The 15,917-nt window shown below is 34.4% G+C and overlaps 1 protein-coding gene across 7 annotated transcripts; it reads right to left on the bottom strand.

Annotated features, from left to right (window-relative positions):
• Positions 1-1,565: 1,565 nt before the first annotated feature.
• Positions 1,566-12,745, bottom strand: LOC104895183 (probable glycerol-3-phosphate acyltransferase 3). 7 transcript variants are annotated; one of them, XM_057395541.1, is made up of 11 exons: positions 12,656-12,745; positions 12,414-12,530; positions 12,152-12,296; positions 11,220-11,310; positions 10,435-10,632; positions 10,093-10,334; positions 9,244-9,384; positions 8,357-8,424; positions 8,215-8,276; positions 7,599-7,752; positions 2,520-2,659 (listed from the first exon to the last, which is right to left on the bottom strand). In XM_057395541.1, exons 2-10 carry the CDS (start codon positions 12,524-12,526, stop codon positions 7,619-7,621), a joined length of 1,194 nt encoding a protein of 397 aa, XP_057251524.1. In that variant the 5' UTR covers positions 12,527-12,530; positions 12,656-12,745; the 3' UTR covers positions 2,520-2,659; positions 7,599-7,618. The 7 variants fall into 7 exon arrangements, 5 of the variants coding, with proteins under 5 accessions (XP_010679918.2, XP_057251524.1, XP_057251523.1 ...); XM_057395540.1 differs by having other exon boundaries at positions 12,414-12,728; XM_010681617.4 differs by having other exon boundaries at positions 9,253-9,384; positions 12,414-12,727.
• Positions 12,746-15,917: the final 3,172 nt, after the last annotated feature.

Below are 15,917 nucleotides of genomic sequence, written 5' to 3'. Positions count from 1 at the left end.
ACTATCATTATAATTCGTTTTCGTTTAAAACTTGTTGGATTGAAATATCACATATATGTGATAAAAGTGGTAATTAGGTCAACCTGAACCCGACATGTTTAATAAACGGGTTTGATTAGTCGAAGATACTTTACATATTTAAACAAATGAGTCGGGTTACACGGAGCCAACCTTCTAACTTGTATACCCAATGTGAACTCAACCTGATCAGACCTATTTATTAGCTCTAGGACTGTGATTTAAAAATAATTACGTTGTATCTCTATTTTTATATGACACTCCAACTTTTAAATTTTTTCTACGATGCCCTTGTTATTCTTTATTCATTACAGCGTTAATACGAGACTGAAAATATAATTGCCCACCAACTCTACTACTATCTGAAACATCATGATTTATGAATGTTTCTCCTCTAACTTCAAATTTCTGCTTCTAGATCCTTCATCTTTTAAAGAAATTCTGAAAACTTCATATTTATAGAAGCAATAATGAACCTGTAAGTAAAATTTTGTAAAAAAAATTTCCCTCTAAATGTTGGGAAATAAAGAACCTAATAGTCAATTTAACTTTGACTTAAGGGTAGGGTACATGAAAAGAAATTAAAAAGAAGGGTATTATATAGAACAAAATAACATAAAGGATACAACAGAGAATTTAAAAGACGGAGGAATATATACTCCATAAAAAAACTCTTTATTATTGTGTAAAGTGGAATGTTATCTTAGAGGTGATCATTTTGGCCTGGTCCGCGGGCCCATCCCGGCTCGTTTTTGGGCCGGGTTTAGGGCTGAATTTTTCGGTTCGTCCGTATTTTTTCTGCTTTTGGTGGACTTTGGGCAAGCCAAAAACGACTTTTTAGTCTATTTTTTTGGCTCGGCCCGTTTTGGCCCGCAAAAGCCCGCTAATTTAGGCCCGAAATAGCGGGCTTTGGACACAAAAATTTGGCCCGCAATTTAGGCCCGGCCCGACCAACGGGTAAATTTTTTTGGCCGCAGCCCGGCCCATGATCACCTCTATTCAGTTTTTTTTTTTAGAAGAGGTTCCAAGAGAACCTATTTTTCATCAATCAAAATCATACGTACAATACCTACAATAGATGCACAATAGCAAAGAAAAAAAATCTACTAAATCCAAACCAAAAATATATTGCTTGGCATTATGTGTAAGAGTATTATATCTAACATTTAAAAAATTTAGGGATGCAATGTGTAAAATTCATGAATTATTAAAAGTATAACGTAAAATTTTGTAAAACACAATGATACTATGTAAAAAAAACTCAATTTATTTTATATATTGTCATATCACTCTTTGTTAATGAATTGGTTTTATTATGACAAAAATTAGAGATTGGATTTCTAAATGGCAATGGGAGATTAAACTTGTTACATAAATGAGAATCAATTAATCAAACATGAAATTTCAATATATAATTGTTGATGCTCTAATAAAGATGGGAAGTTCTAGATGGACAAATTAATTTTCAAATTATTTGGCCAATTTGTTTAAGAAAATAATTAGAGAACACATAAAAAATGACATATTTGCAAAGCAGGAGAAGAGAGTAGAAACAAAGTCACAATTTCTCACAAATAATTTCTAATTTTTCCTTGCCTCATACATACACTTTTTAAAAACACGACTAATACGAGAGGGAATATACCTACATAACTTTGAGATTGAAACTTTTAACACGAGAAGTAAGACTATTGATCCTAATTCCTAGTAATGATATTGCTAGTAAGTGTACATGCTAGTTCTAACTAACAACTCCATTATTACCAGCCAAAGTTAAATACTTATCCTTCCTAGTAAGTTTGGTGCACTGAAAGTCAAGAGCCTCTCCAATCTCTCTCTGAACATGATTGGCCACATCAAACGCCGACTGGCTTAGATCTCGACACATGGACAAGCTGGAGACGGCTTCGAGCAATTGGACAGTGTAGCTAGGGCGAGGATTCATGAGAAAGAAAATAGGATCTAAGCATTTAAGACCACTAGCAGTAGTTCCATAAAACATGGTTACATGACAGTCTACCGCCACAGGGATGATTTGATCATTCATCTCAACAAACAAGGGACTAAACCTTAAGAGATATGGTTCCCTACAAGTGGTACCTTCAGGAAGAACCACCAAATTCCCTTGATTTAGGAGCTTCTCCATCATGATCGCATCTTTATCACGGTTTCGTGTCAATCGGACAGTTTTGACTGGCGCTAAGATCTCTGATACCCAACTCAGGCTGTAGGTGACTACAGTAAGTGGCTTCTGAAGAGCATGGGAGAGGGTGACTGGGTCCAACAATGTCCGATGGTTGCAAGCATATAGTTGACCCTTGGATGATTTCCCACCCTTAGATGAGGATATAGAGTCTGAAGTTGTTGGAAGGATGGTGGGGTGTGCTGTAAAGGATATAACCCTTACACCACTGAAATATAGAATTGGAGTTGCTATTTTATGGGGAAGGGATGCACCAATAATAACTCTAAAAATGGCAAGAATAATTCCAAAAGGTAGCCACAGAAATAGGGCTAAAGTGGACATTGGTGTTGGTCTGAAAGCCAACCTTCCATCATGAAATATCAAAGGTTTTGGGTAGCTTTCACTTGGAAGATATTGCCATTTTCTCTTCATTTCTTCACTTGTTAAATGAATTTCCTGCAACATATTCAAAGAAAAAGGTTAGTTATCTATCTGATTATTTGGTAGTTCGAAATATATATAAACTTGTTATTGTATTTTTATTTGGGAAAATCAATTACACTGGAAATAGAAAGAAAAAAAATTCCATTGCCCATTCACTACAATATGTTTATCAATCTATGATATCCATACTACTTTAAAAATACCTCTTCACCTGGTGCCTGAATTACATAAATTGCTATTGAATCTCGAAATTTTCTAATATCGAATAGAGAATTGGAGCATGCTATGACCTGAACTCAGAAGCTCTGGGATTTATAGAAGTTACCACTACTATAAATCCATAGCAAATTCTATATTCCCCTTAATAATATACATTTGGCTCGAGTCTTAAATCAGTCAAATTCATAAATGCATCATGCATGAAGCGACATAGGCGATCGCCAAGGACTTCTGGAAATTTAGAGCCCCAAATACTACTTTTTGTATTAGTAGTTTTTGTATGTTATAAATGTGTTTCAATTAAATTTAGATATTTTTCATTGTAGAAATCTGATTTTGATATGTGATTATTTTATCATTTTATAATTTAAAATATATGTATTTTTACTTTTATAAAAGGCCTAATTTCATCTTCGTTACACAATAATATTTGAACCGCCCCTGAACATGAAACTAGAAATGATTAGATTTTTGGATAAAATGATGAGAATATTTGATTGCAGAATAGTAGAAAAAGGGATTAGTCTAAATATATATCCAAAAGCTTACCTTACATAAGGAGAAAAATGGATGTTTTATGGATGCTTTGGTGCCATTGATTCCAAAAACTGTGGAACCCATAATTTCACCCTCTCCCAAAATGTTCTCAAGATCAATCACATCTATCTCCCTATTATCTTCCATTAAACCAGTAAAATATCCACCATATACCTTTAACTCCTTTCCAACAACATAGTCAACCTCTAAATAATCACTTACAAAACTTTCGATCATCACATGAGGCAAGTCACTCACACCCACTTTCCTCTTACACTTTTTCACAACTTCAAACCCTTCTAACCCAACATCTTCAAGAAAAAACTTCGGCAAAACTGCCCTTCCCACCATGAAACCATCTTTTTTAATCCCAAAGAAGCAAACCATTACCATTATCTTCAACCCCATTTCTCTGCTAAACAAGCATATAAAAGGGTACATAATAAGGAGTAGCAATGCCCTAAGAAGACTTCCGGCTTCAAACGCGACGAGCATAAAGTAAGGAAACAAAGAAGATGATTTCAACAATGTTTCTTCCACGTTAAAGATCAAGGTCTTATCATCATCACTACTAGAGAATAGCTCATTTGATAGTAACCCAACAACCGAAGGGTTTCTTTGAAGCTTAAGTTGAAAAGAATTAAGGGGAGTGCTATTTTTCCTATGCATATATCTTGGAACTTTGAAGAGTTTGCGAAGTGTTAGAGAAAAGAAGAAATTAACAGCACTGGACAAGGTGGTATACATTGCCATTTTCAGAACTTAAAAGTTGATACCCGTGCACTTATAGGCTTCAAAACAAGTCCAGAAATGCCCTGTGTTTTTCGAACTATTTACCAAAACTGAAGCAGTTATTGGCACGGATAATGCCCTGTGTTTAACATATTAGTTACCAAGCACTGCTGGCAGTTTTGATTTAGGGGCTGTTCTCTTCATCAGTAAAAAAAACCACTTTTATTCAATAAATATGAATTTCATCAATAAAAAAATAGTAATTTATACAGATAACTAGTTGAAAACTCAAAAAAACTTTAATATATAATTTATATACCACTAAATGCTATCACAAAAGCTACAAATTGTAGCTTTTGACAAACACTACTAAAACACTACTTTAGAGCTGGCAAAATATTACCCAACCCGTCAACCTGACTCGAACCCAACCCATTAATAATGGGTTAGATCAAAAATTTGAACCCGTTTAATTAAATGGGTCGACCTGACCTAACCCAACCCGTTTAATTAAATGGGTTGGGTCAGGTTGAAAATTCCAGTCTGATTTTGAGCCACCTAACCCATTTATGAAAAAACAAGCTAAAAAAATTCCTAAAAAAATTTGGAGTCCTCTATTGCTCTTGCTCATTGTGACTTAGTCATTACACTTAAGGTTGAACAATTGCTTACGAAGTTGTAATGCGTTAATTTTGAACATTTGTGTTGATTCTGAACAAGAGTTATGTTGATTTTGAACAATATTATCATATGGTTATATAATGACTTAATTTTAATTTGCTGCCTACTGTTATTTGCAACCCACCAACCCAACCTGATCTTGACCCAACCCGACCCATTGTCAGCCCTACACTACTTGACCACTAAAAGCTACTTACATTACTATCTTACCAAACACTATTATTTTTTTTTTTTTACTATCTTACCAAACATTTATAATATTCATGTTTATTGTAAACTTATAATAATCATGTTTATTGTCTAATCTAAAAACAAGGGAACAAATTTATTTTTTATTTTGATGTTTCTAGCTTTTCAACGATCTTAAGGTACTAAAGTCTAAAAACAATTGAATGATAAGGTAAAAACTCTTCTAATTCTTATTTAGCCTCCGTTTGTTGGGGAGTAAAACATTTTCCTTGAAAATTGTTTTCCTCTATTTTCAATTTTACATTATTTGATTTGCAAAGAAGTGCAAAACTATTTTCCCTAGGAATATAATTGCTCTCTCAAGGATGGAAAACCATTTTCCATTCAAAATGAAGGAAAACTGTTTTCCTTCCTTTTTTTTTTTACTTATCTATCTTGTACACTCCTCTTATTCCTTCCTTACTTTTCCTTTCATTTTCCTTTCTTTTCATCATTTTTCTTACATGGAAGTATGGAACCAAACAACGAAAAACTAATTTTGGAATTGTGCTTTCTATTGTAAATTATTTTCCATGAAAATCATTTTACGGTGAAAATCTTTTACACCCAACCAAACGAAGCCTTAATCATTATCACATTATGGATGCATTTATGCAAGAAAATCTTCTTTCCTGATATTCTTTTTCGGATGCGTAATAGCTAATAAACCATACAATAACATAAAGTTTAGCTTTTTGAATATATGAGAGCATTGAAGTTTCTTTTTTTTTTTTTAAATACAGGATCGTTCTAAAGTTTTAGTCAAAAATTTATCATTAATGCAAAGTAGAGAAAAATGCAGGGCACTCCAAAAGTCTTCACAAGGAGCACGAAGGGCAGTAGCCAGTAGTGCACGCCACCAACAACTTTACCTGACTCATTAGCAACATGAAGTAAGCTAATTATACCTTACAAGTTACATATCTCTTAAACGTCTATTCTCCACAACTTATTAAATTAAATTCAAGTACAAAAAAGATTAAGTTCAACAAATATAAGTTCAACAAAAATAAATTAAGTTCAGCAAAAATAGGTTAAGATTAGCAAAATTAAGTTGAGTTCAAAAAAATTAAGATTAACTCAAAATTATACGAGATTCTCCTTTTTTACGTACCTCTTAATATGTAGGGAATAAAAATCACAATATACTCAATTCTCTCATTGTTGTTATAATGGAGACTTTGTAGTAATAATTATAAGAAGAATATAAATATAAGAATATTATTATTGTTGTTATTGCTATAATTATTGTTATCATATCATTATTTTGCTAATATAGTTCTATATTTTATTGTTAATATTATTTCATTTTATTATTATTATACATGTTCAACAAAATGTCCAGCGAAATAAAAGTATTAGGAAAATTAAGTTTAACAAAAACAAGCTAACCCTAGTAAAAATTACTTAAAGCATGTATATTCACTTTGTAATTTTTATGACCAGACAATAGCATTATGAATCTCAAAAACTCCCAATGCCTAATCCATCTTCATATAGGATAATTGTTGTACCACACATTTAGTTCAAAATTGTTCAGTACCAGAAACAAACATCACTTGTCATTGTTTTCTACAAACTGTCAGCTATTGGCGAAGTTATGACTATTCAACATTTCAACTAGAAGATGTCACTTTTCAACTAGAATTTTTCACGTTTCAACTAGAAATTGTCAGCTGTTAGAAGTTGTCACTACTCAACTACAAGTTGATAAATGTTGGTGTTCTCCAGTTGCCACAAGCCCACAACTAGCTAGTTCCAACTTCCAAGTAGTGAAGTAAATAAATCACTCAAATACTACCCTTGAAGGTACCTTTAATAACTTCTGCACATACAAACCTAAAAGCTAAGTTTGGTAACTTGAGCAAAAACTATAAGCTAGTGTTTGGTAATTGGTACTACCTTACCCAAATCTCAACCTGATTGAAGTGATCCCCGACTTGGGAAGATTTTTTTCGGCCCGATTTGTTTTTGTTTAAAAAGTGTTTTGGACAACCTAAAAATGAATGTGTTAGTTCAAATTTGGCTCAACCCGATTTTTGCCCTAAAAAGCGGGCTTTGGGCAAAAATTGGCTAGAAATTTGGTCAGGCCTGTCAAGTGGCCAATTTTGGGGGGAACGCCCGGCCCGGCCCGGCCCGAACCCACTATTTTATCACCTCTACCAAAATCTAATATTTAGAACGAGTAGCATTTCAACTAAATTCAAACACTAAAAGCTATGCAAAATGTCGCCGCACACACTCCCAACTCAAGGAGGCCATGAGTACACTGACACCACCTGGTAGACCAATGGATTCTTCAAGACAAAATTCTTTTTTGGGATGACATGGAAACTTAAATCTAGATTGACATCCACACAGGAATGCCAACACAATCCATCCTTTTAGAGGAGGAGAGGAAGGTTTGAGCCGGATGAAATTTGTGACCTGGTCGATCTTTCTAAATCAATGAGTGATCCGACTGTAGAAGAATATAAATTTCTCATGGATTTCCCATGTTTCTTTTAATCACATCAATCATATGTTTTCTACCTGTCTCAATTCTCATGTTTACCTCAAGGAACCACCTCCTAGTTAGGTTCGGAGCTTCGTGAATTTGGCAACGAATAACCCGCTAGTTTGGGATGTTACAGGATCAAATCTCAGCGTCTTAGGTATCCGACCACTCTTGCACGGCCAAGTGTGGGAATCATCTATTTCTTGCAAGTCTGCATGGATAAGAAGACTTTGCATTGGAACCATTTTTTGAAAAAAGAAACAAAGTATATTACTGACATTTACACAAAGCACTCATGGACTCTAATCATGCCAAAGAATTGTTTCATACAGGTTTTTTAAGATGGAGCAACTATTTCGTTTAATGCCTATTGGTGTTCCAAAAGTTCCCTTTTGAAATCCGGGAGAGGAAGATACATCTTGGGTTGACGTGAGAAATATTTACTCTTCTATTTAGCCTTTTCATAATTCCAAATTAAAAGATTCGGGAGAACCATCAGATAATGAAATAAAACTAGACCTACAAAACACCAGACTTTACGTAACGCATTTCTCACTCAATTTCTTTTCCAAGTTGGATAAGACTACATAGTAGCTTGCCTGCCTGTTTGTCTCCAAACAAGCATATGCCAAAAATTACAAGTACATGCACATAGGTAGAAACAGGTACTCACCAGCAGATGAATTATCCAAAAGGAACCTCTCAACCACTTCTTCGTTTTGAGCAATGGTCAAGCTACACCACAAAAAGAAAGGAATCAGGTTAAAACGCACAAATATCTACATATTAATTTGGAGTGTGCTGGACAAGCATACCTGCAAGTGCTGTAAACAAGGGATCCCCCGGCTTTGAGCAATCGAAAACCATTACTCAGAAGTCGAAACTGGGAAGAGTAGATAAAAAAGTGTTAAAGAAGGGGTAAAAGCAATAGATCTCAACATAATGAATACAGGCAAAAAAAAGTGATATAGTTAAAATTTCCGCCATTCTCAGCAACAATAAATCAATCGAGCCCTAACAGTTTCAAATTTCAATACCACTTGGCATTAGACTGATATCCAATATAACCTGCTAGAAGTAATAGTATAATTTACTTCATGGCCGCAAGACTCAAATTTTTGGCTTCCAGCTGTCTAACTGACCAAAGGAAATCATGGCAGAAAACAAGAGATACGTGAAAATAAATTCTCCCAAACTTCTAATACTATTGTATTCAGTACATATTCAAGTGATCTCAGTCAAACTTTAGGTTTCCTCATCCCACTACTAAAATTAACAACAAAAGGTTTAAAGACACCAAGGCCACTCAAGTTCAGGGCTGAAATTGAGTTATCCACACCATAATGGAGAACCAAATGTTTACTGTGGTGGGAAGCATGGGTCCTGGGCTCAAGCATTACTTGTTTGGATGTTCCTCCCAAGAATCATCCTCACAAATATAAATTTGAATCTCAAGATAAAAGGAAGCAGTTCTTGAATTCATAAATGCCGAATTAACTGTTATGTATTGAACCTGACTATAAGATAAAAATCGCACATGTCCCAGCACTTCAAAAGCCTAGTGCAACAAAATGGAAAATATGAATATATGATAATCTAACGCCATATTATTGAACACAGTGGCCAACATATTTGATACACACAGCATTTCCTAAGCCTAGTCAACAAAAAGTACCATTAAAAGACAGAATTTTAATTATACAGCAATTACTTGGAGATTTGTCAGGTCATCAGTTCTCTCTGCATCCAGTACCCGACGCTGAAGTGTTTGCCATCCCCAACTTTCAAATTTCTGAACATGTTTAATTGATCCGTCATGAGTGCACTCTGCATCCACGAGGACCTGATGATATAAAATTGAAAAGCTTTAAGAAAGAAGAACCGGCAAAGAGCCAAGGCTCAACAAGATTTATGATTATTCTAATGACGGAGTAGAGAAAACTATGTGCAGCTTCTAAATTCCCATACATTCAGAAAGACGCAAATCTAAAAAAGTATGCAAAAGAATATTGATGGTATGAAAACAAAATGCATAAATCCAAGATCGCAAACACAGAGGAAGCTTGATAAGCTGATGATGTTAAATAATGTAGGGTGATTCAAGACCTAAGACAGACAGAAATCAAACTATTAAATAAACCATGCAATATCTTTCTTTGATGTTGATAACATTGCTTTGAAACACAAGACAAGAGAAGTCAAAACGAAGTTGACAAAATTTCAAATGGCCAACTTTCCAACTTTAGGGTTCCAACGGACAAAAAGTTCACTACAATGTTCTTCACTTCTTACTCTCTATAAAGTAGTAGGCCAGTCAGTAGTCTTTCCAATTAAGCATCTAAATACTAGACTCTTTCGAAATATTGAAATAAGGCTAAATGAGCATTTCAAACTGTATAATTAAGCTCATACAGAACACATGGGTTGTAGACTCGTATACGAATTACAAACAATATAACTTTCATCACAGAAAAGCTCATACAGAACACATAAATCAACTAGAGAAGCCATACCAACCAAAAATGGGACCAGAACAGGAAAAGACAATAACCTTGTCATAACCACGTGTACAGAGCTCATCATCATTAGCAATCTGAAATAATTCATCTCTCGTACAGCCAATGACTCCAGAATGCTGCCCATAAAATATCAGTTCTGGTTCAGAGACCTGTAGGGTTAACTGTAACGGACTAGCTGCCCTTGCTTTTGCAGCTCGTTTCCTTTCCTTCCAAAGACGCTTAGAAGTCCAGTCCTTGAATACATCTACCTCTTTTTCCAATGTAGATTCATTACCTGAGTACAAAAAAAAAAAAACAATTTGAACACCACTGCACACAGCCATTCACCACTTGTATAATAAATAAAATTGCAAGCATCATATTCCTACACTAACCTAATTTAGAAGTCGCAGGAACTGGTGCGGGAATCAGAGAGAATGATGTTCCATCAGCAACTAAGAGTCGACAACGATCACCCAGGGAATATTTCTGCACCATAGTTCTGCAAGCTGCTAGACGATGTCTTGCAACATCAATACCAGTAACAGAACCAGAATCACCAAGAAGATCCAATATCATACAAAGCTTTGCACCTGCCAACAAGAGACAATAAAGACATGTTTGAGCAATCACTCACACAGGTGTATATTAAACATAAATCCTCTGATATTAACATAGACTAGCAGATGGCAAATAAGGATCATTCGCTTCTTTGAATGTCTATACTGAAACAAAGGGTAGTAGTTGATCAAAGCCACTGTAAGTGCAAAATAAGGTTTTAAAATTTGCGGCTCCAAATTTTAATAAGACAATAAGCATTTCTAACCAAGTTATCCACGCATGTAAACCTACAAGCCAATCCTGACATATTGACGCAAACAAGTCGTTCAATTACATGCTGAATCTTCACTATATTTCAATTTTCAACTCATAGAAACACATAAGCAAGACATCTAAGAAATTATCCAAAAGATGCTCTAGAAGGATGAATGATTTATACTCCTGATATAAATGAAATACCTTGGCTAAATTTTAGACGATTAGAACTGATATTAGAAGCAGAAGTTCTAGTGTTATACGGCTATGATGCTACTAGAATAGGAAGTCGTTGTCTCTTATCAGCTTACAATGTTACCCAACGAAGTACGCGATTGTAATAGTAAAAGACAAATGTGGTTACCAGGAGCAGCACAAAGATCGAGGATATGGTCTCCTGGTACAATATTCAAAGAACGGACAGCAGCCCCTGAAGCAGCATCAATTCCATAAACCTAAAAGAGAAACAAAAGCATGCTTTCAAATGATTGTGCAATAGGCAGCAAGGGACGACATCTAAACCAAATTTATTGAACGTAGAAAAACACACATATGGAAACAAAAGAGCCAAATTTATGATTAAGAACATCTTGGTATTGTAATGGAAGGATGAAAGAATTATTGCAATAGCAACAGAAAATTGTAATGCATTAAAAGCGGCCAGCGTTATAAGTACAACACGTTGTGCAATGTGTGGAAGAAGAAAGCAAATGGTATTATCAACTAATGTAGTGTTCTCTTCATCTGAATTTCACTTATATATTGTGTTGTCATCTAAATTCATATTACTTTATCTAAACACATTGGAACTTATTGGACCTTATTGGAACTTTCCCGACCTTATTTTAGCCCTAATCTACACTTATAGGACCTTAAATTGACTTATCTAAACCTATTGGCCTTGAATTCAACTTATATAAACCAATTTTCTAAAACAATCGAAAATAAGGTGACGAGCAGTGTTACACCGACACCTTCATTTACCTCAAAAACAGGGTGTCATGTCCCGACACAACACTTTACTTGGATACTTCATTTTAAACTAAAAACTTGACCTTTTTCAACAAAATAGCCGAATCGGACACTTGGACACCCGTATCCATGGAGATACTCAATCCGTGTCTGAGTAACATAGGTGACGAGAACACATCCTAAAAGAGGAACGCGGGTTGTCATAAACCATCACATGTTCAATTAATTTGCACCCGAACTATTGTAAGTCCGTCTTATATGAGATTTTCTGTAGTAATGCTAACTGTTATGAAGTATAAACATAATGCATAACGTAACACAAACCTTGGCATCCTGATAAGCCTTGGAATTGGCAATCTGAAGATGGGGTGGGAGAGAATAAAAACTTTTCAACCAACACAATTCATTTAATTTGCACTTAAACTCAGCTTCAATTGCATCAATATCCGCCTCACAACCAGGCTTTAGCCTGTTTTAATCGAACAATCATACGATGAAATTAAGATAAACTCACACAATCACACTAATTATAAGGTAATCCATGTCAATATGTTATTAAGAGTTGAAAGAATTGAATGAGGAATACCTAATATAACGCGGGAGAGAATCGCTGGAAGTGTAGATTGAAGGATCTAATCCATTTTCGTTGAGGAATTTGATGAATGCATCAGGAAGTGGTGAATTAACAGTAGTATTCATCAATCTAGATAGTAAGAGAGAGATTGAATGTTAATTTTCTTGTCTGATGTTGAGAGATCTCAGATTTTGTTGAAAATGATTTCGTAGTAAAGCTAGGGTTTCACTACAGTTTTAGCGGGAAGATTGTACCAGTACAGTTGCCCGGAAATATGATGTCGCGTTCGGGGTTTGCGCAATCGGTTCCAACTTCCAAGCCAACTATAGTGACTTTGTTAGTAGTCTTATATGGACGAGATGCGTGTCTCAATTTAAAAAATAGTGTTTTATATCTCTATCTCTATTATAGAAGGGAAGGGGGAGCAACGGTGTCCTTTTTTGAAATGTCTATTTTGTCCCCCTTTCCTATACTAAATTACAAATTCACTTACAAATCAAAGGGGGCTTCAAACAAAAATACCAAAAATATAATTATAACAATCACTCACAAGTCAACTAAAATCATAAAATTGCATAATTTACGTTATGCAAATTACTAAAATGAGGAAACTTTATAAAAACTTAAAAATTCACTTACAAACTACAACCTATAAAAAAATTGACTTGAAATCAAAGTGTCCACTTTCTTTATAATTTATAAAGTACTGTACTTAATTCAAAAATCAATTAAAAAATTATAATATTAGAAATCATAAATAAATTCAATAAAATTTCTATTTTGTTCATAGAATTTAACTTTGAAAAGTAAAAAAAAAAAAAAAAAAAGATGGTGAGAGACTTAAGTGACAGAAACTAAACCAATCAAATTTTGCAACTAAAAACAATCATACTTTGTATAGCTAATGTTCAAATTTTGACTCTTATGCTGAAGAAAATCGAGTTTCTGTTTCGAAAAAAATTCAAGCACGCATCGCGTGCAAAAAATTCTAGTTCTATATATGGGAAGAGGGGTAGGACATCAAAATATTAGAAACCCCATTTTACCCTCATTACCTCTCCATTCTAACTACTTATTTTAATTAAAAAATAAAAAAAAGAAACTACCTAATTAATTTTTTTTAAAAAAAAGACATTACAAAAATGAGAAACCATCAACAATTCAAGTATCCCTAATTTATTCGATATAATTAACAATTAGTTTAATTTTCTACATCATATTTTCGCACGCATATAAAAACTAGTCCACTAAAAATGCAAAGTTGAAATGGAGAGTAGATATGGTAATAGATAGGATCTCTACAGGGTCTCTAAGATCTAGATTCGTTTTTTAGGTAAAGATTCAGATCCTATCAAGATCCATTAGGTAATAAGAATGAGGATTCAGATTCGTATGGATCCTGCGGATCCGAGTCCGAAATGGATCCTTGTTTATTTTGTTCAAACTTTAAATTGTCCTAATTTTCACAATCATTTAAGATTTTTAACAATAAAGTCATCTAATATCAACAAAAATCACATTAAATTTCTGAAAAATAATCATTACAACCATTTACTATTATTTAATTATCAAAATGTAGATTAATCAACTATTTCTAAAAGATTAACAATTATCAATCGATTTTTCGAGCTCAATAATTCAGTAAATTGCACATTAATAAGAACAATAATTCGAAATTCAAGCAAAAATCTGTTATTACATGTAATAACTAATATTGTAATATTAAATAATATTATTATAAAAACGCGTAAACGGGTCTGAATTTGGGTAATTATTTAGGACCCGATCCAGATGCCTTTTTTTCCAAAGAGGATCCAAATCCTACCCAGATCAATAGGGTCAAAAATTTGGTGATCCAGATCGGTAAAAAATGGAACTGGATCCACGGATCCGGGTATAGTATATTACCCACTGTCATCTTAACTTGAGAATGATTCTTAAATTATTTTCTTTGTAATTTTTTTTTATTCAATTAGATCTTTGGATTTGTGTTATAAGAGAACGTCTACTTTTAGATGAAAAATAGGCAATGTCTTTCTCCTCACCCTCCACTCCCAATATATTTATAAGTTAAGGTGGGTCAAACTAACCTCGTGTGCGAGGTTGCAGTTTGAGACACTACTCCTTAATCCTTATCCCAACAAATAATAAATGTAGAAATATAACCATGTAAGGATTTATCATGAGGTTTTTCCTAACCTATACTACAAGATATAGGTTAAAAGCATCAAGATTTTTATATCAGATATTATTATACAAAATGTTTTCATTTTATAATCCAATCAAACCAAAAAAAAACTTACATGGTTCTCTCTATTTTTATTATCTATCCTTATTTATTATCCTTAAATAGAGTTTTGCCATATATAATATATTTTAATAAAATATTGAGTATCTCAATCTGTGTCTTGTGGCGTAGGTTAAGAAAGTCCTATATCATGTATGCGTGCTTTTATAATTTATCGTTCCATAATGTACCAAACTCGTAGTATTATATGTACACTGAGATTAAGGTGGTCATTGGGCGGGCCTAATCAAACCCATGCACGTACCTAAGTAGACCAGCCCGGACCAGGCTGTTAGATGACTGAGCCTAAATCGGCCTGAAATTGTACAACCAAATGGGATCTAGTGGGGCAAATTGATGAGGTGAGGAAATTGGCCTGACCGTAGCCTTTGATCGGGTTGTGAGCCGCAATCAGACTTGAACATGACCTTGAATCGGACGTTAAACTGGTCAAGAGAAATGCATAACATTATTCATCGTTGCCATAGTTTTTAAAAACACAATTGTATATAGATTGGTATCGAATTCTATTTATTGTAAATACTTCTCAAATAAGTAGTCAAAAAGATTATGAAGCCTTTTTGGGGTTAGGTATGGTTCTCCCAATGATTATAGTACCAAGTAATTCCTGACAAATTTAAAATCGACCAGCCCGACATATGGCCATGTCTAAATTGAGACATTGGGTGCACAAGGCCAAAATTGCCTGCCTCATATAACCAACAGGTAACGAACTCATTACAGTTTAAGACTCGAGAAAACCCCATCTTAAACCTCAACCAAAGCGGTCAGATAACTAGTTCAGTTATGGTTTATGATGAGTTGACCTGGCCGGACCTATGATCCGGTCCAAAAGCGGCTAGTCCGGCCCGTGGCCATGTCTACTTGATTGAGACATTGGTGCACAAGGCCAATCTTGCAGTCTTTCTTGCCTCATCTAACTGACAGGTCATGGACTCATGGTAATGGGCCTAATCCTAATGGCCAAGGTTACGTATCTGACACACCAGCTTGCCACATACATACACTAAAGTGCCGAAAACAGCCCAAATAATGCAAACCATCCAACGCCCATAACATTTCCGAAACAAGTAAATACTTTGGAACTTTTGAATAACCATCATCAGACATCAGCAATTCAGCTGCATGCCCACCAAGTACTGGCACTTGATTTACCCACAGAATTGAGCTTAAAACAGTTTCTAGAGTATTTAGTATTAATATCATGG

Source organism: Beta vulgaris, chromosome 6, assembly GCF_026745355.1.
Source record: "Beta vulgaris subsp. vulgaris cultivar EL10 chromosome 6, EL10.2, whole genome shotgun sequence".
In the NCBI taxonomy this organism is placed as follows: domain Eukaryota; kingdom Viridiplantae; phylum Streptophyta; class Magnoliopsida; order Caryophyllales; family Amaranthaceae; genus Beta; species Beta vulgaris.
Note: the sequence above shows the minus strand (reverse complement) of the source record. Positions and strands in the feature narration are given on the sequence as shown.